The sequence below is a fragment of the Phalacrocorax carbo genome, chromosome 1 (genome assembly GCF_963921805.1).
Source record: "Phalacrocorax carbo chromosome 1, bPhaCar2.1, whole genome shotgun sequence".
Lineage (NCBI taxonomy): Eukaryota > Metazoa > Chordata > Aves > Suliformes > Phalacrocoracidae > Phalacrocorax > Phalacrocorax carbo.
Window position 1 is genome coordinate 74243380 of NC_087513.1, and position 20798 is coordinate 74264177.

The window sequence follows — 20798 nt, forward strand, 5'->3', positions numbered from 1 at the left end:
GTGCTAGATGAGTTGCTGAAAAAAGAAAGGAGGAAGGGAGTAGATCAGTCATTAAATATGATGTGTGATGGATAGCAGAGTTGCAGATTACATATAAGTTAACATGTCTTAGACTGGAATAATGAACATACTGTGCAGATCTGTTACCATTGAGAAAACAAAGGAGAAGATTTCTATTCATCTTCCCCTTTCAGAGCTTTCTTGCCAACTGTATCATCGCTGGCTAATGCTTGGCCTGAAGGAGGGCAAGGATTTATACAGCTTAAGGAAAACACTATATTTTTACATTACCTTCACATTAGCAAGAATGTAACACAACCAAAGGAAGGCTAAAATTATTTTCCTTTTTGAAAATGGTCAAGCTTCATTTAAGCTTGCTAGTGACCTGTGTAGCATAGAAGGATGTTTCTTTTTTCTGCCAATGGCAGGGAGGCTTGTTCAATTAAGTGGGTAACAGGACCATCTGATTGTGGTGAAAAGCCAGACATTTGAAGATGCTTGAAAGTCAAACATGGAAGTAAAGACTGACTTTATTTGATGAATGGAAAAGAAACTACTTAAGCATCTGGGAACTGTATATAGTTCAATGACAGAATTGTTTAAACGTTTGTAAGATTATGAAAAGGTGATGAACAAGATGAATCTGCAAAATGAAAGTAGAAAAGAGCACAAATTCATAGAAAAGAGGGCACATAATACAGTGGAAGAAATACTCTGGTGCTGTCTCTGAAAAAAGATGTTAAAGAGGTCTATAAAAACATGAAAGGAATCCAGAAGACTGGATCTTTGTTGAAGTTTATCCCTGAGGTTAAATATAGAGAAGAAAAGTTCCTTCGCAAGTGTAAGGAACTTGTTGAAAAGAGACTGCTTTTGCATATGGCTATTTCATAGCACTAATATATACAGTGTTCTCACATAAGTTCATTTTAAAACTCTTCATTTAAGGAGCTGCTTCAGCAGCAATTCTTCAGCTTCCAGTAGTCACAACATGGAAGGAGAAAAGAGTGCTAATAAAATTCCTAAGGATGTCCTGAGCTCCTTGTTCGATACCCAGAATTGCTGTTGGGAGTGTGAAATTCTCCAAAACTCTGGTTTGGTATATGAGGAAATGCAAGAGGAAAGCTTGAATATGTTTTGGTTCTGTAACTGAATAATGTTTTTCTTTCACAGAAATAAAAACATACAGTGAATGTGTAAATTATATTTCGTACTGCTATCTGGGGTGTAAACGTGGCATACTGGCAAGAACACAGTAGAAAATGTCAGAATGTTTTTGTTAGTGCCCGATATGGCTATCATTCAGAAGGAGTAGAACAACAACAATTTAATTTTGACTTCTCGCCTTTTCTTGGAGAATTTCCAGATACTTCCTGTACATCAGTGTGTGTTGATATGGTAATGGGAGGTTAAGGCAGTGGTCAGAGGCTTTTCTGAACAGGCTGAGGGGTGCGATGTTTTTCAGTAATATTTTACTCTGCTTTTCTGCAACGTTTGCAGAGAAGTGAATGTTCCTAAATGGTTTTTATGGTTATTGTGAATCATGTAGAATACTCTTTTTTGAAGCAGATGCACCTGTACATTAATGAAATTATTTTCTTTGTGACTGTGCATTATTTTTCTTTTGAAGAGTTCCGAGTAGATATTTTGAAGAGTTCCGAGTAGATATTTATGTAATGTAAAATTACATATTTATGTAATTTATGGTCGCTGTCAGTGAGTATAGAATAGTATTCCTGTGTTCTGTTAGAGGTTCATGAAGTAATAAACTTGGCATTTAAACTCTTTGTTTTAGATTCTTTTGCCTGTTAGTAAATAATGCTGTTTAATATGTTCATATTGATTTAAAAGTCTCCCTGAAATTTGACTAATGGTGTGAAAGCCATCATAGACTTTCCACTGCATAAATGGTCCAATAAAGCTGCTGCTTATTGCTGTGATTTTTAATTGATAGTATGTAAGAGAGACATCCTTGGTCTTGCAGAAAATTGTTATTCTTGCATGTAACTCTTCCTAATTTCAAAACCTGGGGCTTGACTAAAACTATTATCCCGATATAATTTCCTTCATGGATTGTAATGAGTTTTTTCAGCCTTATGGTATGTCAGTCTGTGGTTGCAAAGATGTAGTTGTAGAACTTCTTGCCTGGCTCAAAATATACTATTGTTAGAAGGCGACTGGAATGATTCTAGTTGAAAGGGCACCTTCCTAACCACTACATAACTGCAGGTAAACATGTCCTTACAAAATGTCTATGGACAGTATTGTAAGAAATTGGCAGATAACACAAGTTCTGACTGACCGTAGCAGGATTATAGAAATAAGATAAGGTACAGATAAGATCATTACCTGAGCTGAATGTTTCTTATAAAGAAATATCATAGGGTTTGTTTTGTTTTTTCTTCTGGTTTGGATTGTACTTTGGATTCTGTTAGTGCAATTTGTCTTTGACCTTTTGCACTCCCATTTTCGGTGTTTTTTGTAAGTTTTCAGGTTTTTGTCTCTCTAGATGCAGTCTCATTTAGGTCCTGAACTCACTCTGAAAGACACTGTAGGAAAGGCTCCTTGGGATCCAGAAGTTTAGAGGCTTCTCTGGCTAGATTGTCTTAAAACAAAATAAACAGTTGTGAGTGCATAGAAATAATGAATGCAGAGGTTCTGAGAGTGTAATAAGGAGAAGTCGGAGGAGTGTAAACAATGAGTACAAAATACAGAGGCAGTATCAGTTCCTGCCAAATAATGCCATCCCATTTCTGCAGCTGTGCAGTGAATTGTGCAGTGAGTTAGATAGTCTGCATGACAGTTGGCAAGAAAGAGACAGTCTCGTCTGTGAATATCTGTCTGTGTTTGAGAGATTAATTTTTTTGTGTTTAAAATTCTGTATCTTTCTTTCAAGGACTGTTAGATAAATTAGTACTATTGTTCATTGTTTTAAGGTCCCAGCTAGTTTGGCTTGTTTAGAGCCTTAAACCATACTTGTAGTTCATTTTGTGATACTTGTTATAAAATAAACAAGATGTGGTTTAAGAAGACCTGGCGTCTTACAGCATAGTGTCTCCAGCTTTGGGTAATAGCCTCTTTGTTGCTGTCATTTAAAGATGTCCTCTGAAGATTGCTCATGTTTCAAAATAGGTTCAGTTTATTGTGCCAAGATGACAAAGGAACAGGGAGATACAAGACAGAATAAGTAGTTTCTTTATTACCTAGCAGCTCTTCAAAGTGGTAGACCTTGCCCTTGTTGCTGTAATAGGATCAATTTAAACAGATTCGTAGATCTTTAATCATAAGGTGAGCGGGACTCTAGAGGGACCTTATGCACAGCTGTGAGGATGTCACCATTATAGGATGAATGACTGATGGAAATAATAACTAAAAGCTGGAGTGACAAAGTTACATATTTAAGCCTGGCGCACTGGTTTTCCAGAGACAAATTAATTTCTGATATGTAACATTTTGTTATGCCTGGGCAGTACTTCTGAACTTTTATAACTCTAAGGATGTATGGTGAAGATTAAACCTTTATTTTTAAGTGTTATATTAATAGTTTAATTTTAGGTGTAATTTTTAATATTTGCATATATAAATACTCTGAACATATTTTTTATCTTCAAATGCTGTATCTTTTGATTTTATTTTAGTTTTTTAAAATTTTATTTAATTTGTATCACATGGTGGTTTCCTTTAGCTATAAATTAAACTATTACTGTGATACTTTTTTGCAGGTTGTGCTGTTCCTATCAGACCTTCATCTACAATTAAAAGCGAAAGTTACAGGATGTATCACTGTTATGGCTCTGTAGTTAATGCTTTGGTGGTATTTGCAGCAGATTTTGTTGCACCAGTTTATGGAAAGCTACTGCCTTAAAGATTACTTTTAATATTTAGAAAGGGTTAAATTATGCCGTAGTTCATCCCAGTGATTCTTGCATGTTTATCCCTAACATCAATCAAACATATGACTTGCAGTGTGTGACTGATAGACAAAATGTAGAACAGTGGGGGTTTGCTTTTTCCAGTGTGAAAATCTGAATAGTTACTCTGTCTTTTAAATCTGGGACATTCGGTTTAGATTTACAAAGTTTGAATTAGTTTAGGTCACAGATGTTATATCACAGTGGACTGTATAAAATGCCTGTGTTTAGTGATGTCAGTCATATGACTTACAAGATGCTAATCTTTAGGTATCTGAGCGTTTAAACTGTTCCAAGGAATATTTCCTTGAGATGGGGAACCAAATGCAGAGAGACATCTCAAGGCTTGCTGTCGGGGATGTTGAAAATATAAAGTTGTTCAGGAATATATGACTGAGAGGGTTAGCTGATTGGAAGTTAAAGTAGGATTTCAAAAGTCAAACTTTGAATTAGGATTTTTACAATTCCTTTTCAGGGATGAGAGAGGTAAAAACAACTTCTGATTAATTTTAAAATTCCTTAATGGAAGTATAATTCCATGTTTCTGTCTAAATTGCAAATACATTCACCCATATCAGAGATACAGAAGCTGTGGAGATTCTGTTAATTCTGTTTCATAGTTATAGTAACTTCCTTTTTTTTTTTTTCTTTTGTAAGAAAAAAACAGTGTGTTCTCTAGCCTCCTAGCAGTGATGTAGGTTTTTAATGGAATTTGGAATAAAGATGATTCAGGAGCTTTGATGGGAACGTTACTAAGAGGAACACTTAGCTGCTTCTCTGTCTTGGGGTATATCTTGGTATTAAAGCTAACACTCCTCAGTAGTGAACTACTGCCAAAAGAAATGATACTGCTTTTCTGTACAATTTCTGCCATGTGCTCTTGCAGTCTTCTGGTGGTCATGCAGTGATTTGCCTTGGCTGACCCAATAGAAGAGTAGCCCTGCAAATGAATGGTTTTGTGTTCAGTCAGGCAGCTGAAGTATCTTGTCCTGTAAATGCGTGAAAGCTGGATGCGGTTTTAATCCTAAATGTTCTTAAAATTGTTTCTTCATCCAAACTTAAAGCTGCTTTTTTGCACATTCAGCAGTTTGGGCTTCAGAAGTGAGACACATGCTCTCTGAACTCGTCTGGCAGAAATTCAATACTAGCATACAAGAACTAATTCAATATTCTTCTTTAGGCTGGATGTTTTGTCTGTAGTTTAAGACTTGTTAGGAGTAAGTGTACCTGTTCTCTTTGGTGGTGTGGTTGCATTGTTTCCTGCTGTTTTAGTGTATCTTAGTCTTCATTTGATAAGTCCCAATTACCTACTTCCTTCAGTTTCTGTATCGTAAGCAAAGTTTTCATTTTCACGTCTTTTAGTCTTAAAGATGAATGTAGGGAGTAATTTTAAAAAAGGATGGAGTAGCTTTGAAAATATTTTGAAAGTTTTAGGTTAGTCTGTTGTAGGTGTAGTTATTTGCTACCTAAGTTTTGTGTTGAAACTTTACAGACAAGAGAATTTGGCTTTTTGTATACTTACTTGTTAAATACTTTAGAAAGATTATAGGAAATTTCAGTATTTATGGAGTAACCAGAGAGAATTAAATTAAACATCAAGGTCCAGGGAAGGATGCTTGTAAACCTAACAAAGATGTCTCAAAAAACCAAAAACAAACAAAAAACCAAACCGCCAACCAAACCCAAACAAACTGACCCCCCCCCCAAAAAACACCAACCCCAAACCTACAAAAAAATCCCACACTTTTTTCTTCTCTTTAAACTGATTAATAGGTTTTAATGAAGAAAATACAAGAATAAGGGGTTAAGGAAGGTGTGGATAATGGCTCTGCCTAGCAAAAGACTCAGAAACTAAACCTGAAAGAATATTATTGGTGTCTTTGTTGGCATTTTTGAGACAACAGAATAATAAGTCATTTGTGGATTGTGAAAGCTTTCCTAGTATGATTGTCCTTCTCATTTCAGAATGTTACTTGATAAATGTACATATTTACTAAATTATACATTATTAAAATAGGTTTAAATGAATCATACAGTTCCTACTTCAGAGTATTTGCCTTGGGGTGTCTAGGGATTCAGCTGTAACACAATAACTCTTGAGTATGATCTGTGGTCTCTTGATTACATTCTTAATTTTTCTTCAGTTTTTAAAAATCTGTTTGGATCTAGCATAATGCAGATTCTGGCTAAATCTTGAAAGGCCCTGTACAAGTGAACCTCTAGCAAATAACTTTGGAAATGCGTTGCTTCTTATCAATCAGAAAGCATTGATAGTGTCTAGGGTTATCTCCAGGTGAAAGTTTCGGACAGGATGTTGTTCTGTCAACAATACAGCCTCATAGAAGTCAACCTCAAATGTTGAAGGAAAGAGATAGGTGAATTGGTGGGGGAGGGAACTGACTCAACATTTAGGGCACAAAATTAATGCAGTGCTTTTGTATCCTCTAAAGCTGTTTAATAAAATAAGTTTGGGAAGGTGAAGTTGGAGGAGGTTTCAGTTGGCACAATTTTTATAGAATACTGTACTGTTGACAACATTGTTTCTCAAGTCTTCCTCTCCAAAACCAGTGTACTTTGCTTCTACTTTGTCATATCATGCCAATCTTGAAACATTAATGAAAGTAGGTTTAATATTCGATCTTTGGCTTCCAACAAAGGGCACATAATAGCAGTGTAATATTTGCAAACTTTTTTGCTTGAAGTTATAGATAAACTTTGCTATAAACTACTCAATAGATTTGCTAGAAAAGCTTGTGATTGAGTGCTATGTATGCTTGCCTTTTTGCTTCCACCTAGAATCCAGGGCCATTACTTTCTGTAACCATTTCAGTGAGCTGCCATAGTTTTCAGTCTGTACTGTCACCTGATCCAAGCATGCGCCAAAATACCCACCGTTTCTGGCTACTGTCTGCTGAATCTGCTTTGCAAACCCTTAGTTCTTAAGCTTTTGCCTTAGCAAAAAACAACAACAGACACTCTTACGGAGTGTACTGGACACATGCCATCCTGCTTCCCTAACTCCTCTAATTGTTTATGTAAATCCTTAGCTTTACTAAACTTGTAAATGCTACAATGGCATCCCCATGTGAAATTGTGTGGCTCATGTGTCAAAAAAGGCTGCTTGTGAAAATATTTGTCAGAAGAATATGAATGCTACACATTGCACTGCATTCAGTGTTTTGTATCAATTTATTATTGCAATGTCATGGTGTTTGATTTTAATTGTAGACAATCATTTTGTGTTTTGATATGCGAAGGTAAGTTCATGGAAATGGTGAATATACAGTATTTATAAACACACTGATTCGTATTTTTGGCATCTTTCTGGAAGAAAAAAAAAAATCTCAATTAAATGTCTTAAGCGGAGGACCCAGTCTTCTTCACAAACACTTGTTTATGCATGACTTGTGTAGAAATTTTTGAATTTGTGCAATGAGAATTTGTTGGATTTTTGGAAAGATATTGGGTCTGATCTGTTAACACTGAAGACAATGGCTGGAAAATTGTTCTTATCTCGAAGAATAATGAAAATCATGCATTATATTACTGTAGTTAATAGTTTCATTAATTCTGACGTTTAAGAGATTCTCAGAGGAAAGGGAAGGGGTTAAATGTGGCTTTAACAAGACATACTGTTGAGCAACCTCACAACAATATGTGCTTTCCATTATGATAAGGCATTCTTGTAGATAAGTAAGGTGAGAAAACAGTGTTAACTCTCTTAGGAACTTGTTCCTAAACCTTAATTTAAACTATAAATTTTTGTGGAGGAAAATTAAATGTTTGCGTACAGTTTGGGACCCGTCACTATGATTTCTACCTTTTCTGTTCCCCTTAAGCATATCTGTTCCCTTTCAACATTCCATTCTGTTTCAGTTTTTATTGTGGCTACATACCTTTTCCGTGTCATTCTTGTTTGTAATCTTATTCTTTATTCCACAGCACTTTCCTTGTTCATCCCCAGTTGTTTCACCTGTTGCTCGCTTTCAACTCCATCATGACTTCACATTTCCTTGCACTTTTTGTCATAGAAAGGTCATGGGTGACAAGTAGGAGCGGTTTTTGCCAAATGGTACCTAAAGGTGTGAAAAGTGATGATACAGTAAAATTGGCTTTTTCATCTTTGTTTTTGTCTAGAAAAAGGTTACTTCTCCTTTGCAGGTTTTTTTTTCTGTGAAGTATAAAAATTTGTGTGGCTGTTCAGTCATTGTTTATAGCCAGCTGCCTGTGATCAAGTCTAACCGAGCAAGAATTGTTCTGCATAGTCAGTGACCCTCTTTTCCAGCTACTTACACTTCTCTATTATAGAGAGAAACACACATTAATAAGCAATATTCTTGTCTGTGATTGGATGGGTAAGGAGGAATTGGTCCCAAGATCCATGTCCCTTCCACCATGAGGAGATAGTGATAACATTTACAGAACGTGCTTGTGGTGTCACATCTCCCATACAGCTCTCCATTTTGTCAGATGTTGTAGCCTTTGCCTTAATATGTATTTCCAAAGTTGCTCCGTTCATCTACCACTGCTGCCATTAACTGGTGGCAGCAACCACAGCCTCTGTTCAGAGGTGCAATGCAAAAGAGAAGACATTTTGCCTCCCGCTTTCCTGTATGTGTACCACAAATGGTTCTCATAGCTGAGCTTGGGAACTGCAGCCCTATGATGTGATGGGTTATTTCTGCATGATTCTCAGCTTTTTGAAAGCTGAAAAGCATTGAGACCTTTCTAGCAGGTACTCCAAACATCTGAGTCAGGATTACTGTGAATCATCTTAAGCATTTGATTTTCCCAGTCAGTGAAAGTGTTTAAACAGTGTTTTCATGTTGAGAAACAGCAAAGTGTATTGCCTCAAGATTCTACTAGTAATGCATTGAAGCCTGCTGAAGGTGAACTCGGATATAGTGGAACCTGAGTGATCGAGTTCATGAAAATACTTAGTCTGTTTTGTGTCTTAATATGTATATTTTTGTCTTGATTATGGAGAACCTTCCTAAGAACTGTCACTGTAGGTTTTTTCCGGTTCAGTGTTCATTTCTTAAAGCAGAAGTTGGATAAACCTCAGTCTGCACACCCAAGGCTGTTGTTAGTCAGTACAGTGCTATGAGTTACACAAGCATTAACATCCAAAGTAAGGTATAGCTGAATATACATACCTATGTGCTCTTTTTTTTTTTTAAATTAGAAAATGATGAGTTTATTTTAGAAAGCTGAAAGCCTAGTCCTAAATAAAAAATTGAAGTAAATTCATGAATGAATACATCTTGCCGTACAATATTTTCGTTTCAGTATATTTCAAAATATGTGTATATCTGCATCTTTCATTTTTGTTTGTCATGTTGTCAGAGAATGTAATGTATGATATACGGTTATCATACACTATATTTATAAATATTTCTGATATTGCAAAATTAGTTCCCAATGAACCTCAGGTTCTCACACTGATATTTTAAATTACGATTCAGCAAGATCATCTCAATGGCTAGATGTCTATCTGTGCAAAGTTCAGTTGATTTCAGGGAAATTGTATAAGAATCTGTGTACTCAGAACCCTTTGTAGCATCTGAGTGCCTATTGTTTGTTATTGGTTTTCCCCTTATTTTATGTATCAACAATTAACATAGTTTTCAGCTAAGTTCATTGGTACAGGTAAGTTGTGTTGAAAGAGGAAACACTTGAGAAACTCTGATTGTAAATGACAATACTCATTGACTTAATATGTAAAAAGCTTGCAAGATGAGCTTTAGTTCTGGGAAACTAATTGCTGAATGGTTAAATGGATTGCATAAACTTATTCTAGTAGCACTCTCTCTTGCATTTTTCATGTAGTATTCAAGAAAAGCAGGTAGGGTACATGTTAACACATAACGTCAAAAGCAACAAAGGTAATTAGAATCCGTTGGGGGTGGGGCAGGCAGAAGGTGAGGTTGCCAGGATACTGAAGCAAAAAAGCATCGACAAATACGTTATCAACATACATCTTGTATTTCTTAATGTTGTTAATGTAGAGGTAGTTTCAAATACCTATGGCTTCTCAAAGTTAGAAGTGCTGAAATAAGGACCACAGGGCTGTGTGTTTGATGAGTATTGAACAAATGTTTTTAAAAGATGGTTAACAGAGAGGACTGCTTGCAGTAGGAAAATCTATTGAGCTTATTTCAAAGATGTCAAGTGTATACCAAAGTAAAATATTACTTGATTACTACAAATAGAGTTTCATTACTACTACTAGTTTTTCAATATTACAGAGTATCTGTGGTGCTTTATTGCAAGTTACATCCTGCTCTCATGTTGTTGGAAACTGACAGCATGGTCTTCAAGTGGGTAAAGACTGGAACAGTATCTACAGTATTTTGGTGTTATCTGTCATGTGGACAACAACAAGAATGCAGGAATTTGTCAGAACCTGTTCACATGGGGTCATAAACAAAAAAAATCAATGAAAAAGCCCCGTTAATGTTTGTTTGAAGTGCAATAGCTAGGGAATGAAAGGTGTCCAGATACAACAAAACATTCGGATATGAAAATTTGACTTCAAATTAATTGCATGAAGCTTTGTGTTGACATAGTGCAGAATAGTGAACTGATTTATACTTTGTCTTTCAGATGAACCAGAGACACGAGATGCATGGTGGGCAGAAATCAGACAAGAAATAAAATCCCATGCCAAGGCATTGGGTTGTCATGCTGTAGTGGGCTACAGTGAATCAACTAGCATTTGGTAAATCATGATGATGATTTCATTTCCAAAATGCCAGATAAAATTTATTTCATCTTCAGCATATTAAAAATGATGAGCTGTTTCAACAAAGTTGTTGGTATTGTCTAGGATACCTACTTCAGAGGGTTTGTTAAAGTAACTTTCTGAGATATCACTGTTATGGGTTTTTTATTATGTTATAGTTTGGGCTTTTATTTGGTTTTATTTTTTTTCTAATGAACATTACAACTTAAAAAAAATTTCAAACATACATATTTGCTTTTGTAGTAATAATATTAATTTATCTATGAAGTTTTCTAATTCTAATTTACCTAAATAGTTAAGACTGTTCCTAAAAATATATGTACTGCAGTTTCACTATTGGGTAACAACTGGCAGACCAGTACTTAAATGGTAAACTTCAAACTTAAGGCACAAGCATTAATTGTAAGTTAAAGGAACAATGTGCTGTCTGATAGATCTAGAATACCTTAGGTGTAAACATTCTGTATTTCTTTCTGGAAAATGCCTGTCACTATTTTGTTTTCTTTCAGCACTACAGTAATGTTTAACATATTAAACTGCAGCTCTGCGGTAGTCTTTCTGAGGTCAAATTCCCCAGCCCTATATCCTGTTCAGACCAAAACTCCAGTGTCTTACTGTATTCCCCTTGGCTTAGAAAATTCCAATCTTGTATATTTTGGTGGCTTAATAACAAACTTTGTGAGAAGCTTGGAGGCTGGAAGAAATGATTATTCATCCTTCTCTCTGGCCCAGGAAAGCTTGTGTCTCTTTCTAGCTCTGGAAGGTAGTCTATGAAGAGCTCCTCCTGGGGCCAAGTCTGTCTGGTATCAAACAGAAAAGTGCTCTGGCTCACTAGTTGTTTTGAATTGCTTTAGGAAAGTAACTGAAGCAAACTCAGACATCTGAATTTATTTTCTGTCAAGTTGATTTTGCCTAAATACTTTAAAGAAAAAAGCACTAAGGATTTGCTTTTTTAAAGAGAAGATGGAAAAATAAGTTTCATTTTACTTCACAATTGATAAGTTAAAGAAAGAAGTACAAAGTTATACAGCACTTTCACGAGTGCACACCATCTGTTGGTTAAAGTAGGAAGATAACCAGAAACGATCAGTCTGAGAGGCACAGCATTGATTGCTTCACATCTGTTGCTCCTTCACATTTATTGCTTCACTGCAGGTAAACCCCCCCACCCCCCAAAAAAGGAAAAAAAAAAACAAAACACCAAAAAACACACCACCAAAACCACACAAAAAACCCCCAACGACAACAAAAAAACCCAAACCCACCAAATATATTGATCTTCCACAACATTTGAAAAGTTAACATGGAAGTCAAGTGCTTGTGCTAGTAGAGTAGGAAAACAGGAAAACTTACTTTACAGGCAAGGCATGGTCTGTATTCCTCATGCTGTCTGGCATGGTTATGTCCTGTCTTGCGTGGTGTATTGAAGACCGTATTTACCTCAGAATTGCAGTGTGCAAGTTTCCATCGCTGAGTGTTGAACTTGCACTAAAAATGGAAGATTTAGTCCTTTGTCTGTGTCCTTGTAAAAAAGCATGTATATTTTGTCTTTTTTTCCTACCTTAACTATGGGGTAAGAATGTACAGAGTATAGATGGGCTGTCAGTTATTGGGTTATTTCACACTTTCATTTTTCTTAAGGAATTTAATGTGGTAGTATTTGATTATTGATAAAATAGTTTGAGTTCCCGTGCTTACTAGCCAGTTCAGCTTTATTTCATGCTTAAAGAGCAAAGCTCTGCCTGTAAGTACTGCTCTGCCAGACATGTTATATATGAAAAATTACTCAACAAATAAAAAAGGCACATGTATCATTCTAGAAAATATGGGAACAATTTTCTCCATATTTTTTCCAATATAGTATTTTTAAGTACTGAATGTTAGAGATTTTTTTTTTCTTTAACAATTTCAGAAATATTAAAAGCTCTGTGATCATAGTTTGCACTTCTGAGAGCTTTCTCTGCTAATGCATGAATACGGTCAGTTACTTTACATGCTAAATGTACCGTTATTGTACACTGTACATTGTTCCTAGTAAAATTTTACTGTTTTGCTGCTTTTTATCCTCCAAGAAGCACCCTTGTCAGTGTTGTGTTGTAACTTCATTTTGAGAATGAATGTTTATAAGATGATGAGGCTCTCAACTTCCATTTTACTTTGGTAAACAATTATGCCTTGTTTTTTTTTTTTAATGTTTCTTTGCTTGTGTTGGTTGGCTGGACTTATTTGCATTATGAAGCATAGTATTGAAATCCATACTTAAAGCTGGTTAGCCTTTGTGATGTTATAGCATATTTATCACACAGGGCAAAGCTCTTTAATCTTTCGGTTCAATCCTTCTGCATCTCTTATACAATGGTTTAAATACCAGAAGAGGATTGTTTGTGAGATTTAATGGATAGCGTTGCACAAATGCACAAAATTAGTAGTTATATTGAATTCACTGACACTTTTGTCCAGCCTTTTAATCTAATAGTTTTAAATAAAAGTAGCACTTAAGTAGTAGGAATTCACTTTGTTGTAATTCTTTTCTCTTATAGTGAAGAGGTCTGTATTTTGTCCGCGTCTGGCACAGCAGCTGTACTGAACCCTAGGTTTCTTCAGGATGGCACCATGGAAGGCTGTTTGGAACAAAGGTTGTCATGGCAGCCTGGCTTCTTTTCCATAGGGTCAGAGAAGGGAGAGGTTGATTTTTTTCCTCAGAGCCAAGATAGTTCTTCTCTATTAGGGTAGGTTACAGTATTACAGTGCAGGATGCGGGACCAACCACTTTACTGCTTTTCACTAACAACAACAACAACAGAAGTAATGGAACTCTGCACCAAATTAGATATTCTGTTTTTATTTCTAACAGTCTGAATAAGGTAACACATTTGACTACTAACCACAGATCATAACTCAGTTTTTTTTTTCTTTGCCACTCTTCAGGTATCTTTCTCAACTTTATATCACGCTATTAAAAAAATGACAGATGTACGATAAATTACATAAGCTGAAAACCGCTGTGGCTGTAATATATGTGTATATATGCTCTATGCTATGTAAGAGCTGTATGGGAGATAAAATAGCTTGGTTGTAAAATAAAGATGGTGCCAGATTTTTACAAAATATGTGTTTTAGTTGAAGTTTATGAACAAAATCATGAAACTGAAGGAAAACCATGAAGTTGCCTTTTGTTTCTGCTCTTGCAAATAAAATTTGAAGAATGAGTATTGACAAACAGTTATTTTTGGGAAAAATAATTAGATTAACTAATGCATCATGGTAACTCATTATATGTTCTTCAGGATAGTCATCAAATATTTCAAGGGATTGTTGTAGTCGAGGGTAAGGCAATTTATTACATCTTAGCACTTGCATTACTTTTTCCATAATAACCCTGCCAACATAGTATTATTTATTTTTCTTTGTTAGCAGGAGACCATTATCTTCTTGTGTAGATAGACTTTTGAAAACTACAGAACAAAAATGTTTGCTTCTGTATTCACTATGTGATAGAGAGAAAGAAATGTCATGTTCATAATATGAAGAAAATTGCATTTTTATCAAAACATGTATTTTTGGTGCTGCTCTGTGACTTGGCATAGATTAGAAATGCCAAAGGAAGGTAGAACAACTAAACAGACAAAGCCCATGTTTGTGACAAAATATATTTGCCCAGGTGTATGATAACTAATGTTCCAAATCTGCCAGATTTGCTTAAGCATCTCTTCAAAATTCACTGAGAAGAATTGTTTATGTAAAACAGAAAAAATTTGCAGCGATGCAGTTAGCCTATGTTTTCCTTGTCATATTTTTATAGTGGTCATTCCTGGATATTTCTTATGGGGGAGTGGAACTAAGTGTTCTAAGTAAATAACAAGTTTTACCTAATACCTCATTTTAGGAAATAATCTTGCTATTCTTACAATGTTAATATATACTGTGCTGCTTCTCAGTAGGATGGTTGGTTTGTTGTTTATGCTCATTAGTTTTGTATAGGTTTTTGGACACAATCCATGTAAAAGAGGCTTTTCATTGTATTTGGTACAACAGATTAACTGTACAACTGTTGTACCATGGACTACATTTAAAAATCATACCAGTTCAGTAATATTTTAGGTTTATATAAATTGTCGTTTGCTGTATGTACTACTTCTTGATCCCTGCATAACAAGCTGCAATGCAAGTTTTATTCATACCATTTTAGCTAGTAGTATGCAGCCTAACTTTATTCTTCTAATTCATAAAATGCAATACTTGTCATATTGGTATAATGGAACAGAGTATAGCTGCAGTGTATGATTTATGTAGGTATCTGTAGGTGTTTATACACATGTGCGTGTATTGATCATTGTTAATAAGATGCAGATGTTTTAAGTATGTTCTCCATCATGTATTTTTAGGATTGAAGAAGCTTCACCACCAGGTTGCGGATTTTGTCATATACCATATGATGAACTGAACATGCCATTCCCCGCTCACCTCACTTACTGTTACAACTGCAGGAAGCAAAAGGTTCCCGATGTCCTTTTCACCACAATTGATCTTCCTGTAGAGGCAATAGTTATTGGGAAGGGATGTCTGATTCAAGCCAGGTATCTATCAAAACGTTTTCTTGGTAGAGTTTTGGAGATCTTTGAAAGGATTCCTGTTGCTAAAATCCAGTATGTCATCAAACCTTAAACTGTTATGTTGAAATGCTAGGAATTAATGACAGTGTATTAGGATACAGGAGGAGAAGGACAGCCGCCTTCTCCCCATGTTACATGTCATGTCTGCCGATGGACACCTGGTAACTTATCGATGTTGATGGACATCTGGTAAATGTTCTGCCTTCTTTTTTTAATGCCTATGGCAATGGCTGTGTTCTGTCTGCCTGAATTTAAGAGTTTTCCTGCTTTAACCTGCTGTTTGGGACTGCTAAGGTGGTCAGATACAGCTATTGCACTGGGAACCCAATGAGCTGTTTAAGTCACTTGTGTTAATTCTGTGCTGATGTCCATAACTGAACAGAATCTCTGTAGAATTGTTGGCTATGTCCAGTTTATGCTGTGGCATTTGAATTTGGAAAAGGGAGTAAGGTGGTTTGCAGTGGAGAAGAAGGAATGGTTAGGTATGTACAGTCTGTATGGGTGGCCATCTACATGGATAAATGACTGGTTGGATGGTTGGGCTGAGAGGGTAGTGGTTTATGGTTCGTCACCTACCTGGATGGCCATTCCAAGTATGGTAGAGTCTGCAGTGGGACCTGCTCTGTTCAACATCTTAATGTTGTCGAGGGGATGGTGGACTGCATTCTCTTCAAGTTTGCCACGTACACCAGAATGAATTGGACTGGACAATATGATACCTGTCCAGTTTTCTCCTCCTCTGAGAGTAAGACAGACATCAGAAAACCAGAGCAAGTTCAGTGGAGGGCCACTAAGGGAGTAAAGGGCACCTGCTCTATGAAGAGAAGCTGCAGGTGTTGGACTTGTTCAGTCTGGAGAGAGGAAGGATTGAGGGAGACCTAATAGCAGCCTGCCAGTGCCTATAAGGAGGTCGTGGAGCATACGTAGCCAGGGTCTTCACAGTGCTGCACAGTGGGAGAGTGAAAGACAATGGGCCTAAGCTGAAGCAAGAGAGATTCAGAGTGGATAAAAGGAAAAACTACTTACCCATGAAGACAGCCAGGCAGTAGAGCAGATCGCCTAGGAGGCTGCACAGTCTCTATCTTTGGGGAGTTTTCAAGAGCTGACTGGATAAAGCTCTGAGCATCCTAGTCTGAGCTCAGAGTTGACATAGCTTTGTCTGTACAGGAGGCTGGACTGGAGACTTCCTGAGGACCTTTTTCACCTGAGGGGTTTGGTTTTATTTTTTTGGTTTGGTTTTTTTTTTTTGGTGATCCTATGATTATCATTCTCTGACTTCTGCTAGAGCAGAATTACTGGAGCTACTGTAAAGATACATGTTCTGTGCTTCTCCTGTGGTGTTTTCTGTATGATTAAACTGTGTTCCAGCACCATTGTGGAAATTGACTTTGTGTCACACAGTGGTCCCTGATCTGTCTCTGGTGCACTTGCAGATATCCCATTTTCTCTAGAATGATTCCTCAAACATTCCCCCCCCCCCCCCAAAAAAAAAAAAAAAGAGAGACCTGAAACTATAGTTAGATTTTGAGGTGAACTGGTTATGATTGGGTGGATTACTGTGTTTTACTGTGTTTTCCTGATCTTGTAATAAATGTGGTCCTTAGAAGAAAGTGTTGTCAGTTCATATCGCTAAAAAGTACAGTTGTCATGCTCTTTTTGAACAAAAATTTGTCACTGAAAGTAGGCAGTCATTACACTGGTGTGGGTTTTGAATTTCAGCTTACAGGACTAAACCCAAAGAGTGGAATATGACTAACATAATATAGTCAGAGATGGGACTTCAATTCGCTTTCTTTTATTCTTTTAAGATAAATATTTTTGTCTGGTTAATGCTTGAGCTGTGAGGGCACTCAGTTTTTTCTTTATTCCAAAGTATGCCTTGAATAACTGTATTAATAGGAATTTGAAAAGCTCTACCAGTAGATGTAACTTCCTGTTCTTGTACCTGAAGTGTTTAAAAGGTTTGCAGAAACAGAAATAGATGTTTGCATTTGGGGTCTTAGTAGGAGAAAAGATGAAAACACAAATTTTCAAATAAGACAGTCTCAAGTAGTTCTTGTAAAGAACTGACGTTTTATTTTATGGTTGCAGCAATCTAGAAGAATACACCTCATCAGTTCTGAGGCTCAGCTGAAAAGGGCTGCAGTAACTGTCCCTTGAAATAATCTATTTTTGTGGAGGGGTGTTTATCAAATCCCAGACAACTTGCAATTTTAAAGAAGTTGTGTTTGTCTTCAGTAGTTGTTTTGACAAGAGTGAGCAGGGCAAATTTTAAAGAGCTGCTGCTGTTAATACTCCTACCATATATATTCAGCCAAACATCGAGTAGATAGTTATCCGGAATCTGTAGAAAACTTCTTTACATTGCATAGTTATTTGGTGCTGTCAGACTGTTATGACAAAAACCCTGTCTGATGCATGTTGTTTCTGTCTGATAACAGTCCTCAAGCATGTTTTAAGAAAGGAGATATGACACTCCTGTCTCCAGTCATTCAGTGATTTACAAAAATACAGTACTTGTAATTTTTGTGTTCTGCTTTGATAAGGAATATTTTTGAATGTTGCTTAAGGTTATGTACTGTTCTGTTTTATAAGTTTATATTTTATGTTACCCATTTTTATTGTTAATATAAATAGACAGTTTCCTATTAAATATGAAAATCAAATCTTACTTATTGAGACTCAGTGTCTCAGTCTATCTTGATCTTCCTCATGAGAATTGAATATTCTACAGGATTTTAAAAAATATTAAAAAGAAACTGATTTTATTAGGTTATACAATGAGGAAAAAAAATCAAAATATCCTGTGATCAGTTTCAGTCTTCAACAGTCCATTAAAACTGTTTATCTGCTGATGTCATGTGCTGTTTTGTATTGTCAGGTTATGCCGTCTAAAGAAGAAAGCTCAAGCTGAAGCAAATGCAACATCTATCAGCAATCTCTTGCCATTTATGGAATATGAAGTGCACACTCAACTGATGAATAAACTTAAGCTGAGAGGAATGAATGCTCTGTTTGGGCTGAGAATTCAGATCACTGTGGGTGAAAATATGCTAATGGGGTTGGCAGTAAGTACAGTTTTAATCTTGGGATTCCTTTGCTTACAGTATTTTTTTCAGGACACAAAGCCATACAAGTGTTGTGGAATTCAGAGTAACTAGACATATTAAAATGTCATTTTGAGGATAAATGAAGTGATAGTAAGGAATGATGTGTCTAACTGTTGACAAATCAGGACAGGCTGTATATCAGCACCAGAAAAAAAAGATTTGAATATCTTGAAACTCTGTTAGAGGGCAAGATTATTAGAAAGGGCATTAGAGGAAAAGAAACTTTAAAATGGTTTAATGGCATAAATTGTAGAAAAATTATTGTGTTCTTTAAAGGTCTTGTCAAAAAGGTCCCTATTCCTCAAGTTGCATTACAGTTCCATGACAAATAAGGTCAATTAAGTCTCTCAATAAATCTTTTGATTAGTTGCCAACAAAAGAAAGGTCTGTTGCCTGCACTGAAGAAGTAAATGACAGATTGGAAGTGTCTTAGAGATAGTTGGGAAACATTCATTAACAATATTTGCTAACCTCATTCTGTCACATGGGTTAGAATAATGATGTGGGTTAGAATAATGATGCTGCTTCTACCTGTACCAGTTTAAGAGAGAGGATGCTTGGGTAATATTGACTGGCTTGCATGTTCTTTCGTCTGAACTGATGATCTGTTTTCTGTGAATAGAAATGTGATTGTCACAACTTCAGTGATACTGTAAATGGTTTGGCCAAATCTTAAATCCTTGCTCATCGCTTGCTCATGCAAAATATACTAGAACAGAGGTTTTAATTCATACTTTGTTTGGAACTCTTAGGTAAGTCAAGAGCCCCACCATGGAAAAGACCCATGAGAAGGAGAGAGTTTATTAAAAGAATAGTGAGGGATTTTGTAAGTGGAGAGAGATATCAATTTTTTTATGGGAAGAGATCATACTGTAATGTACGTGTTACAATGCTGCTCATCTTAGCGTAAACATTATGGAGAAGTTAATATGAAAATATTATAAGTATATGCTCATGTAATTGTAATTTTTCTTAATGACTTCTTGAAAGTCTGCGACAGGTGTGTATCTAGCAGCTTTGCCAACACCTGGTGGTATTCAGATTGCTGGGAAGACTCCAAATGATGGCACCTATGAGCAGCATATATCTCATATGCAAAAGAAAATAAATGATACAATAGCAAAGAACAAGGAACTTTATGAGATTAATCCTCCAGTAAGTAAAGCTTTTATATTCTTAAAAGTAAAGCATTCTGGTTCAAACAGTTATACACCATGAATATCCATGAATTCCTATTGACTGAATCATTCAGAACATAAGTTGTTTTTTAATAGAGATTCTTTTCACTATATTTTGGGAACCTACTGGAATTTTCAGATCTCTTAAGCCACATACTCAAATCAGTTTGTACTTACTTAGATTTATTTCTCAGTAAAATTATTTTCAGAATGTTCTGATTACTAGAACTGTTAACAAATTGCTTATAATTGAAACTATTTCTAAGCTACATGGAACAACTGTTGATTTTTATATCCTTTTAGGAGCTACCTGAAGAAATCATTGGGTCTCCCATTCCAGAGCCAAGACAACGTTCCAGGTTATTAAGATCTCAGTCAGAAAGCTCTGACGAAGTTACAGAGCTAGACCTTTCACATGGGAAAAAGGATGCTTTTGTCTTGGAGGTAACATATATTTTTCAGTACTTATTTTCATGCTTCTTTTTGCCTGAATATATATAAAAAAACAGGGGAAAGTTTTTGGTTGGTGTTTTGTTTTGTTTAACTCATCTTCAAAGATAGTTCTTAAGTTTTATATAAATGTTTTCCATTTTGTATCAGTAGAAAATATTAAGTATTGGATTTTGCATTGTCTCTCTTAATCAGTTTGCTTAAAGCATGGCTATATTATGCCTAGGGACAATATCTGAAAAAAGATTGCACTGCTATTCATGAACATGTAGCAATATCTAGAATAATAATTAAGAGCTGTTAAGAAATGCTGTCCTGCCTACTTCAAGCAGCAGTCATGACTGATCCAAAACTTAGGTATATTTTTATAAACATTGAGATTCTATATTGCCACACTTTATATTTAGCAAAGAAAAAGCTTTTATATTCTTTCCATTTCAAAGCTCTTATTGTTATAGTTGGTTATTCAGAATTATTAGTTTCCAGAACTGGTAATATTCAAAGCATTCAAAAAACCACATGTGTCAAGAGAACACATAAAAGAAGACTTGTGTTTCTGAATTTCAGCCAGTGCTTTTCAGAGTTCCCAGAATTTACAACTTCAGAGAATACCTTCCAATTCTTTCTACAGCTACAACTAGAAACAAGAACAATGCCTATAGATAAAGAACATAGATTTTTTTTTTTTTTACCTCTCTATTCACTAAAATTCAAAGATGCTATTTCAACAGCCATGTAAAATATACAATTTTGAAGGAAAGGAGCCAAGTAATAAAGAAGGCTAGAGTTTTGAT

General features: G+C 35.8%; 1 protein-coding gene across 16 annotated transcripts in view; it reads left to right on the forward strand.

Annotated features, from left to right (window-relative positions):
* C2CD5 (C2 calcium dependent domain containing 5) overlaps positions 1-20798 on the forward strand; it is a 70233-nt gene that overhangs the window by 31303 nt on the left and 18132 nt on the right. For 9 of the 16 annotated variants that reach the window (XM_064459944.1, XM_064459914.1, XM_064459981.1 and 6 more), the window contains 6 exons: positions 10515-10629; positions 13194-13382; positions 15039-15230; positions 18148-18334; positions 19367-19531; positions 19858-19998. In XM_064459944.1, coding sequence (XP_064316014.1) covers positions 10515-10629; positions 13194-13382; positions 15039-15230; positions 18148-18334; positions 19367-19531; positions 19858-19998 — 989 coding nt within the window. The remainder of the gene's footprint in view (positions 1-10514; positions 10630-13193; positions 13383-15038; positions 15231-18147; positions 18335-19366; positions 19532-19857; positions 19999-20798) is intronic. The other 7 variants (XM_064459938.1, XM_064459952.1, XM_064459985.1 and 4 more) reach the window with 2 other exon arrangements.